General features: G+C 42.7%; 1 protein-coding gene across 3 annotated transcripts in view; it reads right to left on the bottom strand.

Moving 5' to 3' along the window:
• The window catches only part of synj1 (synaptojanin 1), a 28,494-nt gene that overhangs the window by 7,809 nt on the left and 485 nt on the right, over positions 1 to 20,200 (bottom strand). For all 3 annotated transcript variants that reach the window (XM_078286564.1, XM_078286565.1, XM_071902820.2), the window contains exons 2-26: positions 19,137 to 19,294; positions 18,800 to 18,886; positions 18,010 to 18,277; positions 17,442 to 17,667; positions 15,584 to 15,667; positions 15,127 to 15,204; positions 12,906 to 12,967; positions 10,664 to 10,760; positions 10,050 to 10,225; positions 9,773 to 9,854; positions 9,501 to 9,653; positions 7,798 to 7,963; positions 6,495 to 6,686; positions 6,293 to 6,377; positions 5,645 to 5,785; positions 5,149 to 5,341; positions 4,884 to 5,042; positions 4,330 to 4,486; positions 4,000 to 4,123; positions 2,992 to 3,204; positions 2,831 to 2,909; positions 2,160 to 2,325; positions 1,370 to 1,552; positions 1,187 to 1,225; positions 523 to 645 (exon numbers count right to left, since the gene is read on the bottom strand). In XM_078286564.1, coding sequence (XP_078142690.1) covers positions 523 to 645; positions 1,187 to 1,225; positions 1,370 to 1,552; positions 2,160 to 2,325; positions 2,831 to 2,909; positions 2,992 to 3,204; positions 4,000 to 4,123; positions 4,330 to 4,486; positions 4,884 to 5,042; positions 5,149 to 5,341; positions 5,645 to 5,785; positions 6,293 to 6,377; positions 6,495 to 6,686; positions 7,798 to 7,963; positions 9,501 to 9,653; positions 9,773 to 9,854; positions 10,050 to 10,225; positions 10,664 to 10,760; positions 12,906 to 12,967; positions 15,127 to 15,204; positions 15,584 to 15,667; positions 17,442 to 17,667; positions 18,010 to 18,277; positions 18,800 to 18,886; positions 19,137 to 19,260 — 3,457 coding nt within the window. In that variant the 5' untranslated portion in view covers positions 19,261 to 19,294. The remainder of the gene's footprint in view (positions 1 to 522; positions 646 to 1,186; positions 1,226 to 1,369; positions 1,553 to 2,159; positions 2,326 to 2,830; positions 2,910 to 2,991; positions 3,205 to 3,999; positions 4,124 to 4,329; positions 4,487 to 4,883; positions 5,043 to 5,148; positions 5,342 to 5,644; positions 5,786 to 6,292; positions 6,378 to 6,494; positions 6,687 to 7,797; positions 7,964 to 9,500; positions 9,654 to 9,772; positions 9,855 to 10,049; positions 10,226 to 10,663; positions 10,761 to 12,905; positions 12,968 to 15,126; positions 15,205 to 15,583; positions 15,668 to 17,441; positions 17,668 to 18,009; positions 18,278 to 18,799; positions 18,887 to 19,136; positions 19,295 to 20,200) is intronic.

The raw sequence follows: 20,200 nt of genomic DNA, 5'->3' as shown, positions 1-20,200 counted from the left end.
CATTATTGCCACCGATGATGAGTTATGAGCATTTTCTTGCTTTACAGGATGCAGAGAAAACTAAAATATGCATATGGGCTCCGTACAAGCAACTCCACCCATTAACATGTGATCACAGCTTACTGAAACAGCACTAGAGCTTCTGTGTGTAGTGCCAGATGGAAAATAGCAGCCACTACTGACAAATACTTCAGTAAGCAAACTGAAATGCTTCAGCAATGTAAACACACAAGCACACAATTCAACATCACTTTACCTCCTGCGTCCTTTCTAACTGGTAGAGGGCTCATGCCTCCTTCAGGAATGAGGGGAAGCAGTGAGATTAAGGTGACAATGTTAACACCTGTCTGCAGCATCATGTACTAATACTATACTGACAATCTAAATATTCATTTAGATGTCTTCCTATGCTGAGTTTCACTGAGTTGCACTGAATAACACTGCCAGCTAAATGACTGTGATGTAAATATAGCAAAATAAAGCATTAATGAACCGTTTAGAAGGTTGAGGGAGATACTGTACCTGAAGGGGGTGGGGGGCGCTGAGGGGGTGCAGGTCTGGCTGGAGGGGCGTTGGGGCGTGGAGGAGGCGGGCGTTTGGGCTCCTGAGATGTGGGGGCACCAGGCTGGAAGTCGACTGGAGGCCCTGGAAGGGTAGCAATGAAACAGGCACAGATTTATACACGGAAAATGAGTGGTTTGAGGAAAAACAATGTTCACCATTTGGCAATTTGTTTTTGCCAGAAAATGTGTGACTGTCCAATTCACACATATTGTGAGTACTTGCAAATTCACCTCATACAGAAAAATACTATTCTACTGTTTCACTCATTGTAATTTGCTCTGGATAAGAACATGACCTAATGCCTAAAATGTAAAAGGTAAATGTAGTATGAACAGTTGAAGAGAGTGAAAAGGGTTCTTTGCTTTCGACTAAACACTTTGTGGTCAAGTATAAATGAAGTGTCACTCTCCTATGAGTCACACGGGCAAACTCCTCTCAACACAATTATCCTGCAGTCTGGTCCTTGAGTACAGCTTGTGTACAAAGAAGGTGATATTGCACAAATGTTTTAATGCTGTATCATAAAACATGTTACAAGAGGACATTAGCACAGCTAGCTAAAGACACACTGCAAGCATTCTAATACCAAACATAGAGCAAACCATCACACATCACACATTACCTGGAATTTCTCTCCTGCATGGTGATTGGCTTAAACCTCCTTCCATGCATTATAAACAAAGCAAAATTACAGTTTAGCTTCCAGCAGGCAGGGACTGGAACCTGAGAGGATTATGGCACTGTGCTTTGTGCAACCTGATTACAGTTGTGTGTTCAGTGTTTGTGTCTTCAGGCACATATTTACCTTGCGACGGACGGGTGGGTTGGGGCGCACGGCTGGGCCTGCTGGGGGCTGCAGGTTCTCCGTGGGTGGGGGAGGGACAGGGACTAGTTCGGGGGGAGGGGAGGGGGGACGACCCAGGGCCGGAGCCTGCTCCAGGCTGCAGGTGCTGGGGAAGAATCTCCTCCACCTCGTCATCCACATCACCTGGTACAGGAGACAGAAGAGGGTTGGAATTTATCCCCGAGAAACTAGTAATGCATTAGCTGCAGCATAAGAATAACCAAATATCTCTAAAATTAGGAGTCAAGTGACAGCCAGGAGTTACCCCTTGTGGCTTTGTTTCCATGATAACATTCAATGGTCCATATTTATAAAATTCACCGGCATGGTTAATGACGCAGTATTGGGTAAGACCGTGGCGGTAAGCATTTTCCCTATTCCCTCCCGCTTCTGATCATTTGCATGTCATGTAAGCGATTCATAAAAGCACACTGCTGCACAACGCTGTTGCGAGTTTTATGAATACGGATCAGTGTCTCTTATTGTTAACTTTGGCAAATTGGGGAAAACTAAGAAACACTGTAATCTTTCAACAATATCGTATAATAACCAGTGAGACAAAATATCAAAGCGTTTGACCGACTATCACTTTCACCTGCAGTCCTCCAAATCAATCATTTTTAGCATCCACAGTCAGAGGTAGGACTCTGAGGCTTTTCGTCCTATTCTCAACCACCCTACTGCGCCACACCATGGCAGTTATAACATCCATATTCATGAGGATTGTGACTGCTTGTCCTTCACACGTCACCTTCCATATCGTAGTCATCGTCGCCCATGTCTGTGTCCTCAGCCAGCAGGGTGGAGCTGGCCGAGGTGGGGATGCTTCCACAGATCCTCTCCACACTCATCTCCTCCTCCAGACTCTTGATCCAGCCTGGACTCTTCAGACGGATGTCAATCACCTTACCAAGAACCTACATTGCAACCGAGAATGAGAGAGAGAGCGAGAAAGAGAGATGAAGAGAGAGAGAGAGAGAGAGAGAGAGAGAGAGAGAGAGAGAGAGAGAGAGAGAAAGAAAGAGAAAGAGAGAGAGAGAGAGAGAGAGAGAGAGAGAGAGAGAGAGAGAGAGAGAGAGAGAGAGAGAGAGAGAGAGAGAGAGAGAGAGAGAGAGAGACTACTTGGTATATAGTCAATTTAAAAAATGTTTCAGGAAAAACAGTTTCTCTGTTTGGTTTGTGACACATCGTCCAATATACCACAGAGGTGATTAAAGTTATATGACTGAGGGTTTATAAGGAAGAGGTTGATATTGTTTTTTTTATATCACTCATGTTAACACTATTTTATTATACACTCTCATACTGTTAAAGGAGGTCAGGAAAATTTATAATAGTGTCTAGACCATAGCGGTTTTATAATAATGTTATATGAGCATTTTTATAGCTTTGAAGTAATTTATATCGTCTGTGATGACTTACAGTGGAGGCGCTGAGAGACAGGGCAGCCAGAGCGGAGTAACCTTCCAGGAAGGTCACCCACATCTTCTCCTCAACAAACCTGTAACAACAAGGACATTTATCACTGCAATCCAACCATCTGTGGGCATACATGTCTGTCTGTGTACGGACATCAGGCTCACCGGATGAGGATGACCTCTCCGAAGTTAGCAAACTTGTCCAGCAGCTCGTCTATGAGTGCGTCGTCAAAGTAGTCGTCAGGGCCGGAGGTGCAGAGTGACACCAAGATGGTGCCGTCCGGCGGCCCCTGCAGGGCGATGACGTCCTTATAGACCTGGTGCCGGTCCTCCGGGTCTACCTCCAGGATCTCCACATCCATTATCGCCACCACAGGCCTGGACACAGACAGGGAGGAAGACAGTAGGAGACAATGAGGACAGTGATGTTTGATTAAAGTGAAACACTACATGAAAATGAGCATGTGCTCGAAATGTCACATGTGGTGGTAACAAACGCCATGGGAGCCATTTCTAGTGTGTGGACTCTATCTTGCAATAATTGACTGTTTTTCTGTCCAGCACCTAGTATCGGTTTGGATGTGCGTGCATTTGTGCATCTTTACTAAAAAGGAAAACACCTCCACCAAAGTACCAAATACTGCTTTGCATCATTGATATATGGTAGACTTTATGTGATCAGTCTGACAACTGTAAACCCACTCCATTCACTACAGTTTCACTTGATATATTTTGCATTTTCAAGCCATATAGCATCAGCACAGATGTGAAATAAGAAGTAGTAATGCATTTTGAGTTGAATTATACTCTTGAGGTATAATTCGAATTTCATTCATTTAAATATTGCAAATTAAAGACCCCATGAAATGGCATCTTTACTTCCTTGATTTGATGTATTTCCTGTTGAAACAGGATGTTGGGGCGGGGCATAACACAAGTGTTCAAAAGTGTAAACAAATGGGATATCAGTTAGGGAGAGAAAGGCAGTTGTATTTGATGGGAGGGGCGGTAGGACAGGATCGTTCAAAAATCGGTACTGGCTTTATTGGTTTATTTACGCCTCCTGGTGCAGCATGAGGTCACCATTAAAGATACATTGTTTTCCAGGATGGAAAAGTAATGGGAGTTTATTTCATGGCGACTTTAATATCAAACCAATCGCTGGTGAGTTACCTGTGGTCTGAGGTCTTGAGCTCAGCTCTGCCGTAGTACTTCAGAGTCCCAGCGCTCCAGGGCTCTGAATCATCCTCACTCTCCGCAGATGTAGAGGCTGCTCCTACTACATTCATCTCCTCAGCTGCAAAACAAGCACAAACACATATCATCACTATTCTTGAGCTTGAGTCATACAGGTGGGTATAATGAATGAAAGAAAGCAAGAGAGAAGGGTGTATAAGCCTATAAAAGTGTTTTTTTGGCAAAGGAATGTTATTCAGGCTTAAGACATATCTCAGTTTCTCCTAAGCTAAATCAACACCCTTCCTTTCGGGCCGCGCCCCTCACCAGTTCTGTTAAAGTTCCACTTCCTCCTCTTCCAGAGTACGCGGTCGGTCCAGGCTGGTGTGCGGCACTTCTCGCTGGTGTCATAGTCCTCTGAGAACAGGTCATACTTATAGGTGGGGGCAAAGTCTAGCACCCCTTCGATGAAACCTCGGAAGACCTGTGGAGGAAATATTTAGAGAGAATATTATAATCAACTAAAGCCATATGCATATTAATTATGTGTATGTTTATTATTATCAGTGCCAGAGCGCACCTGTCAGCTTCTTGGGACACAATATCCTGACCCATTATTTTATGCGCCAGTACAGATGGTAATAATTTCCCCTATGGGATCAATAAAGTGCAATTTTATCTTATCTTATCTTAATACAACCCAGGGACAATGATTTCACAGAATGCATTTATGATCTTGAGCCATTGTGAAAGCGCAATAATGTTTAATAAGTTTAATAATTAAAGTGATACATGGTGCACCGTTTCCTACTGAGAGGTAATGAACCCTTATAAAGCGTTACTTATGCTATAAATGTGCACATGTGTGTTTAAGGCCATACCATGCCAGCATTCTTCTGGTCCACTAACTGGTCCCCAGCCGTCAGGGCATCCCAGTTCTGTTGTCTGATTAGCTCTTTTACTTCTTCATTGGGTAGGTTGATACGATAATTGAAGTCTCCACACCAGAACACGTAGTCGTGTGAGTACAGCAGACGACCCTGGGGGGGTAAGATAGGAGAGGTTAAGTTTAAGTTAGACACACTAACATGCATTTAAAAAATTACAAAATTTGCTCAACGCCAGTGTCATGGTTATTAACATTACCATAGGGAAGGTGAGTCTGCGTGTGATCTCATTGTAGTCGTCGTTCCTCTCCTTGACCTGTGATTGGCCAGCAGCGAAGTGGGAGCACAGGAAGCAGATGCTGGTGGTGTGGAACAGCAGGCGAATGGCCACGCCCCCTTTATTGCCTGTAGCCCCACCCATTCCAGTTTTTACTGTATCTACAGCAACATCCCTGTGGCACAAGAAATACAACAAACTAAAGGTAAACATATTGGAAGGCAGGATATGTCTGTAATGAGATTTTGGAGATTACAAAAATTATAGATTCTATACAGTCCCACGGTGCAGTTGTGCAGTTACAGGCCTAAATGATTAGCAGTTCATTTGAATGTGATCTCAGCTCTCTGGCTGTCCTGAATTTGGCTCTTGAAGACCACAGCAACCACACTGTGGTATAAATGCATTTCCACCTCTTGTGTGTGAACCTAGAGTAAATCTTTGAAGTGTCTATTGTAGCAAGAACAGAGTTTCATACCTGATGAAGGGGGCATGCTGTGGGCGGATGAAAACAAACAGGCACACTCCCACAAGCTGCTCTGATGCAAGCAGCACATACTTATGGTCCCGAGAGATGTTCTTCTGAAGCTCAGCAGCCCACAGTTTCTGGTTAGTGGTGCTGAGAGGAGAACAGAGAGAGGGAAAACAGATGAGAGTGCAAACAAATTAACTTTTAAGATATGTGTTTGGGCATTGTCTTTATTCCTATTCAACACAATTGAACAAAAGAAAGCACATCTGCGTAAGGTGCCATATTAACAGTATCTGATCAGGCCATGGCTGTCCAGGAGCAAATTCAGAGTCACCTTTTAAATCAAATTACATTTTTATAATCTGTTTTTAACCATTTTATTCTCACTGTATTAATACATTTTATTATCCTATAACCTTAATTTTGATTCATGTCTGGCATTGTTTTATAGCACTTGAAAAGTGCTATACAAATAAAAAATTATGAATATTTTTATTTGCATTAGCTAAAGAGTATTCCCGATGGAGCACAGAAAAGGACCTTGGTTCCTGGTGCCTGCATGGCCCACAGGCGAAATACCATTTTTTATTGCATAAACGTCTCTGGATGCCAAAGTTAGCTTCAATAACCTTCCAGATGGACTGGGACACATACCTGGCACTGACAATGTTGCCAGCATTCAGTTCCACCATCTCCTCAAAGCCGATGGCAAAGATATCTATGGGGTTGGCTTTGGTGTCTGTGGGGAGAGAAATGACAGAAGCGCCTGTTTTACATCAAAAGAGTTTGTGAAAAGCTCGACAATCTGAAAACTTAATTTATTTAATCAACAACACAGATGAAACAGATGAAATACCCTGGAACTCAGGATGCCCCGCCTTCTTTGGAGCATCCAACAGCCAATCATTGAGCGTCTGGTTGCGGAAGGCAATGCTGCGGAACTGCTTGCCCCCGTTGACATTCCAGGTGCCGACACACACCCTGATCTGCTTGGGCCGCGTGTACTTACGGTAGTTCTGACACATTCCCAACAATACTCTGGGAGAGGCTGCAGAGGAGAGGAGAGTAGAATGAGTGTGTATAGAGTGTGCGTGTGTTAGGGTGGAATGAAGGGACACAAAACAAAAATAATAAAATTAAATAAAACCAATGAGAGAACATCCAAAATTCAAAGAGGGAGACCACCAAAATGTCCTCTAAAACATAGGGCATGATACAAAGGACACAAATCATAATGCTTGGTGAAATACCACTAACATTCAAATAATCAACCTTGGTAATGGTTCATTTCTGTCTGTAATTTTCCTTTCAAGGGCATGATGTCAGCCTAGCAATTACCATTGTGTGCACTGAAGTCTGTTTCTTTGCACAATTCACCATTCTTTTACTATTAATCATTATTGTAGGAGCCTGATGGTATGCGACAGAAAATGGACAAGAGAGTTAAACCATTACCAACATTGGCTTATAAATGAATGAACTAATGAGTGGGAGCACAATCACAAAGGATAAAACAACTATGTGACATGGGATGAAAAGAAACATCCACTGGGGGCAGGCTGTCAGTTACTATACCTGATTGTAAGACAGGCTCAGTGACTAAGTTTGTGTGCGAGAGCAGGGGGAGAGAAGGGAGAGAAGGGCGGGTTAACCAGTGCTTTCACAGATAATGCTAGCAGAGCAGTTGGTCAGCATTAATCTAACTTGGACAGAGAGCTGGCACAAGGAGATTACACCTCCCACTTGACACGGATGAGACAACCCGACAGTGCAGCTTGTGGCCAGCAGGGCGACAACAGTTACTGGATGAGACCAGTCTAAATACCTATCCCACAATCCTCCACTGATGAAGCAGGGAGTGAGTGATATTCTTAAAATTGGCCAAGATCCTGGAGTAAATGAAAAGACACACTCTCCATAATATCCACATCAACAATAAACTGCTAGCAATTACGAAATACACATGCTCCTACATGCTATATTAAGCAATAACTTAGACTTGCTACACTAATCGTAATCAAAGTACACTACTCACAATATGTGATCTGTCAATTCAGTAAAGAGAACATCATTGTACCTCATTAGTCCTATGTAATAATTTACACAAGCTGAAACAACTCTATACTGTTATGGAATTCATCCATGCTGAGAGGAATTACCGTAAAGACTGGAGGTGGTGAGCAGCGCCCGAGCTTTGTCTGCCAGATCACTGTTGAGTGTGGAGCCCAGCCTCAGGATGTCGATAGCCTCCTGCTTGGAACTGTCAAAGAAGTTGTTCTGGATGGTCCTGGTCACTGAACGAGCTCCGTCTTTTAGCTTCCCCGCCTATGAAGAAGAAGAAGAAGAAAAAAAAGACATTACTACCCATACATTTACTTATCATGCAAAAATATCCATACCTTCCCAATTCACCCATGGAAGTGAAGAAAGGACAAGATAAAAGTTTTTGGTCCATTTGTATAATTAGATAGAGATCTAAGAAATACAGCTTTTCCAGTTGACTGAGAAGGATCAAAATTGCTAGACAAGGAGATGGGACTCTACAATTACACTGATTGGTGGGCTACATTTTGATATTATTTTGGTTTGATGCATCTGATTTCATCCAACCAAGAAAGAATCCAACCAACCCGAGTATTTCATTTGTAACACCATTGCTACAGTGAGAAAATGGTCACTCAACAAGCAGAAGCATTGGCAGATTATTCTAAAATAACACTGACATATGATTTCTTTTTCTTTTTAAAAACATGTCCATTTGCTTTCAGTGTTTTATCGAGATTACTGCAGATCAGTGGAGAGATCTTCCATTTTCTCCCAGGAGCATTCTTGATCAGGAGAACCAAAGTCGAGACAACATATGCATCAGTGGGACTCAAGCGAAATAAAATCAGTCAAGTTTTATGGAAAAAAAAGAGCACCCACTAACCACATCCTGCATCTACATCATTCAACCCACACACATGGAAATCAACACTGCACCAGAAATAGACCCGCGGCTCAAAAACGACATCGGCTGGCTCGTTAACTTACCACACAGGTAGAGAGGTCCAGAGGACAGCAGAAAGAGATAGCACACAAGAGTTAAGAAACAGAAGCACACAGTTCTACACACAGAGAGGATCAACTGTTCATGCAGAGCTCCGTCAGTGAATGACATGCACAATTAACCTTTATTTTACTTATTTTAAATGCAGCAGTTATGGTTTCATGTGAAAAGTAACAATTTAATTCCTCAGCTCTGTCGCTACACAGGGCTAATGGCACAAATGCCACTACTGTGGAAAAAAGGCTTCGGCCTTTTTTCCACAGTAGTGGCATTTGTGCCATTTCTGTTTGTGGCTTCCTGTTTTCCCCCTTCTGTTTCCCCCCTTTCTGCCTATCAGATAAACCATGAATGGTTTATCTGATAGGCTACTGCTAGCATGATTCATCTGAGTTGAATGGGTTGCGGGGCAAGTGACAGCAGGTCGTGAAGGTTAGCGCTATATAGATGAAGTAAACGTTTGTTTGTTTTTTGACTAGTGTTTATCAGTTATGGGCATTTATGTAGATTGATTATTCAAGGGTTGCTGACTGCATACAAAACAACTATAAATCAAGCATTTCAAACACCAACACACATTTAATACTGAAGTTTAGGTGTCACATGCTGTCATTCATTGTTTCATGTAATCAGCCAATAGCCACGTTGAGCTATACTGTAAGTCTGGAATGAGCTCTGAAGCAGTCCCCAAAGTTATAAAATGTGACCAAATTGTTACATGCTGGAGCCCTGATAACCTGTTGTGCCAATTGTTACACTATGAATTTGTCCCCGAGTGTGTGTGTTTGTGTGTGATAAGTCTGTCCATTTGTATACCTTGGCCTTGCCATCCAGCGCCCCAGTGCCCGCGTAGATCTTGCTGACGGAGTCTCCGTTGACAGACCACATGGTCCTGAAGACTTCCTGGAACCTGGCCACCAGCTGGGGCTTCTCTGTTAGACCCATCTCCTCCAGCTGCTTTGGCAGCATCTAGGGGGAGGGAGAGGAGGGGTTAGATGCAAGCAACATCAATAAGGTCAGTGGACTTTGACAGATGAAGACTGAATGCCATTTTATAACAAATGAGGGCATAAGTTGTTCAGTTTTACCTCAAGGGCAAAGAAGGCCTGGACACTGTTGGTTCTATCCAGACAGTCCAGGCAGTTGGTCCTGATGGTCCCACTCTGAGTCCTGAGAAGACAAGCGAGAAGTGTGTGTGTTTGTGTGCATGCATGCATATAAGCATGAATATTCGTTGGTGGGTGGGAAGGGGAAGCGGGGTTAAGGAGATCAGGGTATGCAACTACAGACAATTTGAGGCAGTTGCCAAAATGACAATTATTACTCCTTCCTTCCTTTGTAGATGTGTATGTATGCATTTCTCACCTAGTGATACCAGTATCTCCAGAGTAGTAAAAGAAACCACACTCGTCTGTGAATTTGTTGAGCTGGGGTTTGAGGACGCTGTGGAGTTTCTCTGCCTTGCCCCCCTTCACCATCTGATGGTAGTCAAAGTTCACCATCTTCACTGCTCCTGAATGCTCTGATGCCTTCAGATGACTCTGAGTGACAGAGAGATGGAGAAGAGTTATTCTTGAGAATTCAAAGTACATGCAATAGTGTTCTGCATGCAAAGCCTGCTGACTGTACATAAGTAACTTGCATTAATTCATGCCAAACCACCTGCTTTAAAAAATAAAGAAAATACTAGATTGTAGCCCGTTTTGGTACACTGGACTAGGCACAGTTTAGTAGCTGTGTAAATTTAAGCAGATGGTTTGGTGTACTCAGCAGGGCGAGTGGCCTAGTGGTTAGAGAGATCATTCTGTAAACCAAAAAAGTCAGATTCAATCCCATCAACAGCCATGTGCACCATCGACACGTGTCCTTGAGCAAGACACTGAAACTCTAACTGCTGTCTTACTCAGCTGTTCTGAATGGGAGCGCCCGCTAAATGCCTAAAATATCAATATATAAAGGGCCAGAATGGTTCCTCTCACCTGAAATGCTTTGCTGAGCATGTGTTCCCCTTCCTTGCTCCCAAGCAGGTTGATGATCACCTGTTTGCCATACAGCCTCCGCAGAGCACTGAAGTGCCTGGAAAACACATATAAAACACATATACACTCACTTAATAAGCATCACTAAGGTCTAAAGCGAAACAATATCACAGCCTTGTGGCAGACCAACAGTGGCATTTGTCAATACAAGGTTAAAGTATTCATACTTTGTACTGGTGAAGCCCACAGATAGAAGTGAACACTAGTGCAGTACAATTCAGTGACAACGAAATGAAGTTCAGTGATTAATTCCACTGAAAAACAGAGGGGCAACATGCAGTTTGATCAAATGTGATCTAATTAACAAGCACATATTTTTCGTGATAAGCTGCAACCAATTTGGCTCTGTGAAACCAAATACAAAAGCCTTTTGCCAACAATTTGCCAACCCCAGGATTAAAACCCCAGACCCCCACATGAAAGTGCGCTGCCCTACCGAGTGAGCTAAAGCACCAGTGTATTTATTTGGCAGAGGTTCACCACCACAGCAAGAAAATTGCCACCACTGCTAGAGAAAATGTGAAATTAAAATTAGCATTGTAATTTAGTCCGACTATCATCTCAAACTAAAATAAGTGTAGTCCATATGTTTTAGAAGTAATGATTTTGTTATGATTAAAAGACATTTTTAGCACTAAAACCTCAACTTGAAACATAACCCAGCAGCGACAGATATAGGACAAAACTAGAATTATGCCCCCGAGCACCACAGCTGCATAAAATTACAGAGGAAACACCGGGTATTGTATCCCTGTATCCTGCAGTGGGGTTTTTGAATTTAGACCGACAGAGTGACTTATACTAGCTGCTGGTTGCAACTAACAAAAAAGGACTGTTGAGAAATTCACTAATTTCATAACAGTACTTCAGTATCCCCAAGTTCTCAAAAGTAAGTAGAACTAGTCAAATTTGTATTTCATCTGTAAAAGTAGTGTTGGTACACTAACAGAGCCAAATAACCACAAATAAAAGCATACATATCTTTTGTGTATCACAGATACAAAGAAGAGATATCATAACACTTAATCAACAGCACTACAGGTAACAGGGTGAGACATAACTGCAGAGAGCAAAAACAAAGACACTAATAGAGAGTATTTGAAATGTCTGAGACGAGTGTTCAGTACAGCAATGGTGACTCATCACAACAAGGTTCGCTCCCTTTACTCCCTAATTCCTACTGGAGCAACAAAGCAGCAGTTAAACACGTGATTAAGAGCTTTTGCCATAAAAGCTGTATCAAAGCATCTCCGATACCAGCTTGATAAATATGCACAAGGTCTCTTTGGTTCATCAAAAATGGCTAATCATGGCATTAAGCTGCTTTGTTCAGTACATGCAGCACAAGGTCCGTGTATCAGTTTTTCCTTTCTGTAAAAACTATGTGGTTTAAACAAAGCACAGCAGCACTGCAGTACCACAGTCAGAAAATAAGACAGAGGCACAGAAGACCCCAGACACAACTGGGCATCTCATTACTTGCCCACCATAAATCTGTTTAGCTATCTACAAGAAAAATATGCACAGTCCACCTCATTACTGTATGGTGATGTGACATGCCGTTCCTTTTCCACAGTACTGTGGAAAAGTACCACTGAAAGGTCTCCACATTTTATTGCCAGTTATGATGAGTTGATTGAGTCATCAAATATCCAATCCATAATTGCAGTACACCTAGTGACTGGATTTGAATGCCATCCATAAGTGAAGAACATTTTCCATACTTTTACACATTTTTTTTTTAAGTGCTTGAACCCATACATAGAAATTTCAAATAAATGCATTTTGAAATAACTTCATATCCCAACGATATGAGCAAAATGTCAAGGGAGTATGGGTATTTATTTAGCAACTGTAGCTGCAAAAAAGTGTCTGCAATCAATATAAAATACAAGCTACGGAGGAGGACAGACAGTTTAGGGCTACTGATGTGTCCTTTCCATCCCCTACAATAAACCAGCCTCCAAGGACACACTTCAATTAACATCTTCTCCTTGGAGTCTGAATCTGCAGTGCTTTTCTCTCATCATTTGGTAGTAACTATGGGAGACACAGCGTCCTGGTGTTTCCTCTGCTCCTCAGGGGAATGGTGATCTGTTGGAGGCCAGCCAAAGCAGCTGGATACTGCCACACACACATGCACACATAGGCGCATGCACCCTACACACACAATTTTAATTACCTTTCGAATGCTGGTGCATTTGCCTCAAAGCCCCTGGAGAGTTTGACACGATGAGAGCCAACCTGCAGGGAAGAGACAGCGAGAAAAGACAAAGAGAAACGAGTCACAGTGCTGTCCTTAACTAATGAGCTAATCCCTCAAAAGGAAAGTCGCGCAGACACACATGTTGCAGAGGGCCAGAAGACCTGGTGGCAAAGAATGGATTTGGGATAGCGATTTTGGACAATATTTGAACAGTGGAAAAGAGACCTTGATCATGACAACAAAAGAATGTCATAAAATGAAAGCAACACACAGGGGCAGCAAGGGTTTATTTGATCATATAGAGACAGTGAGCAACAGAGAAATTTTGTTTTCCTAGTATCTGTCATCTCTCCGTTTCTCACTGAGACCTTTCTTGGAACTTTTATTTCATCCTTTCCAGGTCTTTGCCTCTGTGCCTCACTACCTCTCTCCCCTTTCTCAAATTTTCTGAGTACACTGGTGTTGAGTGAGTCACAAGTCCAATTGCCTCAGTAAAAAAGAGACCAAAAACAGAAGAGCCTTTTACAAGTGTAGGCAGACATGCACACTCATGACCACACCTTCACAGGCTTAGCGGGACATTGATAAAACAATAGCCCCTATTGGCTGTTGCACAGACACCTACTCATTCTGCACTGCATGTCCCTGCTTGTGCCCGACCTATCTCAAACCATTCCTATTTTCATTCCTCTCTCCTTGCTTTTATAACCTTTCTGTCTCCAATGACCTGTCTTCAGTTAAAAGAAATCAAATGTCAGCATCCTTCCTGTGCCGTTGTGTTTCCATGACCACTCCTCCTCCTATTGGTCACTGAATTCAGATGGGTAACAAGCAACATACATCCATTCTGCGTCTGAACCAGTCATGCATTATCACCACTGCCTTTTCTCTGGGGATGTTACTGTTATCTCCGGAGTGCACTTGTACTGTCACAGTCTCCTTCTAGGCTCCTTTCTCCCTTACAACTCCTCTTTCTCTCTTTCTTTTGCACCGTCTATTCAACGTTCCCTTTGATTTGCATTCATTTGCTTGAATGTTTATATGCACATCTTTCAGCCGGGCCTGTGCTTGGGAGGGCTAGACATTTGGCTCCATGCTGCTGCCATTTTGTCACTACTTCCACTCTCTACCCTTGTGCAGGTCTGTGCTATGCATATTTAATAACTTCCCGAGCCAGTAAAAGAAAGGGCTCAGGTTACAACCATACTCCTCAGACCCAATCCTCTTCAGGTTCTACACTAACTTAGCGATGTTAAAGCGATTGAATTTCAGACAACAGATAGCTTAACACCTACAGCTTAAGTTTCACTTTGGTAATTTAACTTATTTTATCTTTTCTACACTATCAAAAGCCTTTCATGTTTTTATGATACTATGCTACAATTATGAGTCCTAGACTAATTCAGTTCCGTTTCTAACACTGACAGTAGACTTCTACGGAAACTGAGAGACTATCCATCCTGTTCAAGAATGATATCCTATTCAAGAATGAATTGGAGAGTACGGGGAGGAGAAAGTAAGCCTACAAAGCCACTAGTGGTAAAAGGGGCCAAGGGCTAAAACAGTACTTTAAAAGCAAGAGGACTACAGTTCTGTCTGAAAACAACCCCAAGCCCACTACCCTGTGTTTAGACCAAACCAAACACCTTGTGGACTGAATAGGCAAGTAATATGGTCATGGCTCCACTTGGCCTTCTAACCTTTCAACGACTCAGTCTACCATATTATTCATCTACACCTATCCAGTTGCCCTGGGAACACCAGCGGTCTAAGTGAAAGGAAAGGGGCTGGAGGATGTTTTCAGACCAGGCTCTCACCTGACCAAAGAAATCTGGGAGCTGAGGAAAACAGAGAAAAGGCCCTTTACCAACCACTACGTCTATCATCAACCTCCCCCACGTCAGGTCCGTTCCACCAGTCTGTGCAATGTCAGGACAAGGGTAGGAGAAACCCAGTAATTCGGGTTTATGGGGCGCTAGGGACGGGTGATCCGAGTTCTGGCTTTAATTACATTTCAGGGAGAGGTAGGTGGGGCAGAGCTGGAACCCACATCGGGGATCAGTGATGAAGGGAGAGCCTGACATTGGCCCCTGACCTTTGGCATTGCACAGAGTGACCTCTTTCTGCAGTATGAGAGAGCCAGCACCAGCAGAGCCGCAGAGCATGAAAAAAAATAAAAAAGTGTATGTTGTTATACCAGGTGGGGGTTCTCATCCATTCCATTACGGTGGCGATTCTCATTCAGGTGCAACAAAACACCCTTAATGGACTTTTTCTGAACACAGCACGGACAAAATGGGTTAAGACTAGCCTAAGGATTTGACAACCAATTGATGCAAACATGAGGAGGCTCTCACATCCCCCCCTACAATGTCTAACAGACACAAATGCCAAGCATATCTTAGTGAATGTTTTGTGCTTCTTTTGCAAGACCTCCACATAGGCAACATCATATAGTTAAGTGTTAAGTGTTGCGCTTAGATGTGTAATCAACCTGAGACTGAGTGACCCTCCTCTACACCTGCAGCATAGACAGGATGTTGAGGATTACCGATCTACACAAACTACAGGGCAGATTTATGATTTTCATATGATGTGGCTTAATGAAATCATCACATCCACCATGCAAGGCAGGTAGTGTAGCAGATAATTACCTGTATTCCTGGTTGTTCCCAGAACAGAGGAATGGACCCGCGGATCTGTATGAAGGATGAGACTTTATCATCCAGGAAAATAACCTGTTCAAAGCAAACAGAAGGTTTTGTTAGTTCATTTGCACAGTGATAAAACATAGATGCAAAGTGATAAAATAACACAAAGGAAAAAAAAATATGAATTTGTGCAGGTGAGATAAAAAACTGGGGGCTTATAAAAACATTTAACCTCAAAACTAACCAAACCAACCATCCAACAAACCAACCAACAAACATCAAGATAATATGCAAAGACACAAGTGACTTTGATGCCAGAATCTAAATGACAACAGAACACAACATGGTGGAAAATGACAAGACAACAAGATGCATCAAATGACAATGGAAATTAATAGGAATTTCCCTAATAGAGGAAATAAAATCACAGGAGACAGAAATGTTAATCCCTCTGTAACCTATAATGCAGACTGGGCAATGACTTCACACTGTGCAGCAGGTACTGGATTAAAAGCAACCGTGGGTGATGTAATTCTTAAGGCTCCCTGAGGAAAGGCGTGGCATGCTGTGTGTGAGTGTGTGTGTGTGCGTGAGTGTGCGTGCGTGCGTGTGGGGCCCCTGTGTCAGAACACTGAGGGGATGGGAAGGAGAAATCATAGCGACAGGCAGTGCGTCACACACAGAGAGGCTACATTTCTCTGTGCTGCGCTGACAGCTCGTTCTGAGGAACAGCTCTAGATGAGATAATATCACCAATGGCTGCCAAAGTGGCCTCATGTTCGTTTTCTGAGGAACAGGAACTACAAAAGGGAGAACAACTGGTGAGTCATTTTCCAAAATGGAGAGCAGAAAAGTAACTAAAAAAAAAAAATCTTCTGACAATGTGCAGACTTTGGAAAGCAAAAAAGTGCCAAGTACTGACTAGACTGACATAAGTTTACTTCATGAGGAACATATTCTGCTGCACAGTGAAAAGCTTCAGACTAGGGTTACACCAAATATCAGTTTGGTGATATGTTGGGCCTTTTATTATCGGATATTGTTGTCCACCTCCAATATGATGCAATTTGTTTAATTACATATTTATTGGATATTTTATCAGTACTACACTGGTTGTCTATGGGAAGCCCTTAACCTGAAGTGATTCCAATGCACCATTTTGATCAGATGCCACAAAAGTATACATTAATATGTATTATGATGATGATGATGATCATCATCACTACTGGGGTTCTATGGAGAGTTTTAGTGTGCCACACAAGTATGCCTATTTTAATGTCAGTTTTAATGTTATGTGGTCTAAATGCTGCTTTTCCACGTGCCAAGAATAAAATTCTGGGGGCAACACTGAATACTTATGCTGAATCAGCACATAACATTGGCTATCAGCAGCTTCAATCCAAAAATATTAGCAGCAGTTAACAGTCTTCAAAAGCCCATATTAGTCAAACCTCATGCCAGTTTCACATTTACGTTGAGTGTCTAAACAGCAGAATACATTGGAGCAACAGCATTTCACCATCACACTGCATCAGGTTTGCTCATCAACAGTCAATATGTAACCAGTGTTTAAATAGACTGTGATAACCAGGGTCATGTGACTCTACATAGGCAAATTTACAAATGACACATTATGTAAATATGAAATGGGCTGATGCCTTTCAGTGTGTGGTAGAATACTTAATTGTTGTGTGGACTATTGTTCCTGCTCTGACTGGCACCTGAGAGGAGTACTGCCATTCACAACCTATAGAAATTGACTTTACTATTAAATCAAACACATTTGTAATCGCCAGAGTTATTATGAGGCCTCTCAAACTAAAGAAGAGACCACAGTAAAACCCTCAGCGGTCTGATTCACCTGTTCAGTCTCCACGAAGTTGGCCACCTGTCCATCGTCATTGGTTCCTCGGACGTTGAATCGCGTGCCAGCTCGCTCTGAGCTGAGGCGAGAGATGATGCAGGCTTTGGCCTGTTTATGGCCTGCGTAGATGGTCCGAATCTCCACGCCTCCACACATCAGCCTCAACAGCCAGTCATCGCAGTTCACTCCATAGTGTTTCAGGTGGAGGTGAAGAGACTGGTTCCTATTGGTTTAGGAGAGAAGACAATTATAGAGACAGACAAAATAGACAATATACACATAATATATTCACGTTACATATACACAATGTATACACATACACAAATTTAACTTGAACTATGAATCTTCACACTTTAGCTGCACATTTTCACACAACTCCCTCTCTTCACATATGCAGAAGGAACTAGCCTATACATTATCACCTCAAATGTGCTGTGTGAGTGTACAGAATCTGTACTAATTCATATTTATTTATTTATGAGACTTAAATCTAAATCTACTCCAAAAAGCCAAATGCCTGTCATACACATATAACCCTGGAACGCTCATCATTTCGTGCTCCTACCAGAAGAAGCGGTTATCTGTGGTGTCTTCTAGGGTCCTGCGATGTGCGTTGAGACTCAGGTCCATGCTGACTCCAGTGGCAGACCAGGCAAAGTAGAAGTGTCCCGAGTTCAGGACCTTCCGCACTTCAGAGATCCGGTCCTCGTCTCCTGGGTCATTCTTCAGAGATATAAAGTCTGTCTGCGTGACCCTGAAAACCTCAGAGTCCTGGACTTTCCCCACAGAGCTACATCCCGTCACAACCACCAGGCTGTGGAGCATGGAGTCACCTGCCAGGGAGAAAGAGAGTGAGATGCGGAGGAGAGGTGGAGTGTGGAGGGGAAGATAGGGACATGGGAGAGACAGAGGAACAATGTGAGCAAAGGGAATAGGATATGTAGTGGGACGAAAAGTAAAACAGAAGAGAGGAAAGGACATGGTGCATTGATAGATGGAAAGTGATGGATAGATGGGGAAAGTACGCAAAAAAAATTGCATTAAGGGACAAGAAATGGTTAATTAAACTCTGCTGCTTCTGCTTTTGTTGGAAACCACCGGCCAGCCAAATCTCAGCCATCTCCCAGACTGAGCTTTAATCTTTCACACGGCTTTTTCCTTGTTGTGATAACAGAGCCTTCAAGGTCATGTAGAGGACAGGAGAAAGCAGCTTACAAGTAAGCAGTAGCAGGGCCACGAACCAGAGGTCCTTCACACAGGAAACTGGAAGCCAGAATCTGGGCCCGTTCTATGGGATCTGTAGGGAATTTTTGCAACGGGTTTCACTGCAGATAAGACATATTTCTGTAGCTTACCCAGGTTTAGGCGGAGGACTCCCAGGATTCCATAGGCATCAACAATCTTGGCGTATGTGTTTTTAATGGCCTCCTTCTCTGCTGCCGCTATGAGTCAAAAACAAAACAATACTGTGTAAGGAGAACAATCTTCATCCTCAAATGTTAGGGTTATTGCAGGCTGTGATTGAATCAATGCTTAGATGGATGTCCATCACTTAGCAGTCAAGAATATCTCTACATTTTAGTTGTATTCCCCTTGCAGCGTCCATAAAATTTGCAGTTAGGGTTCACAGAGTATCTACTGGCATATTTCAGTTAAATATGTACAACAGTTTAATTCGTCAAAGTGCCTTACATAGAACTGCAACAGCCCCCGACTCAAACATGAGGCATTCATCCCTGTTCCTAGTTTCCACTATGACACTGTAGGGGGGCGGGTCCAGCTTGTGGTAAATGCGATATCCCTTGCTGAAGGCCATCGTTGATCCAAGATGAAATAACCTATGTTATGACCTGAAAACCAACAAGAATGAATTACAGCAGATGAGACAAAAGACAACACAAATTTCACAGACAATATCTGCAGTTCGCAAGCTACTACTACAGTTCAACAGTACTAATGCCCACAGTCTACACAATACCAATACGTACTACCAGTCATGGTTCAGAATTCCTGTCTGAGAGATCACTGTGTGCATGTTAAAGCATGTTGCTGGTTAAGTATTTGTGTCAGATAGCCTTGTGTGTCATTACAGTGTCAGATACCCTGTTGGCTAATCTGATGGAGGGGTGGCCTAAGGCCTATGGTACCTGCCTTTGGTTTTTGGGATATTTTCATTACAAATAAAGACATATTTGCCAAATAATGTAAGCTTTGACTGAACCAAAATCAGTGCAATTATAAAAACAAACTTTCTAAAATCATAACCCCTCCTACTTGAGGATATTGCGAGATGTATGTTGATATTTCGAATCTCTAATGAATTTCCTGCTCATAAACGAAATGAGTAATATTAGGCAACACGTATTGCGTTGTTCAGACACCTGGCAAAATAACTTTTCTTGCAACATCAGAAACGGGAATTTCTCTCGGGCTGGTGGGACTGAGACGAACAACTGACAATTGCAGTGTTGCTGTCAGATATGATAATAATACGAGATTTCTGATTGCCTATGTAATAGTGATCTGAATTTCAATCCAACAGTAGTTAAGAAAAGAGTTAGGTTGGCTAATAGTGCTAACAGACTAGAAAAATATATAGATAAAATATAGATCTGAGGCCCACACAGCTGTCTAACACGCTAATTTAAATCAAAATTCAATGTTGCAGGTGGAGATTATGAGCAGCAGCGCAACAGAGCGGTGAACGTTAGGCCAGGGAACTGAGATATCATCCATCCTGATACAGGCAGTCACGA

This window comes from Centroberyx gerrardi, chromosome 11 (assembly GCF_048128805.1).
Source record: "Centroberyx gerrardi isolate f3 chromosome 11, fCenGer3.hap1.cur.20231027, whole genome shotgun sequence".
NCBI lineage: Eukaryota > Metazoa > Chordata > Actinopteri > Beryciformes > Berycidae > Centroberyx > Centroberyx gerrardi.
The sequence above is the reverse complement of the archived record's forward strand: the minus strand, read 5'-3'. Positions and strand labels throughout refer to the sequence as shown.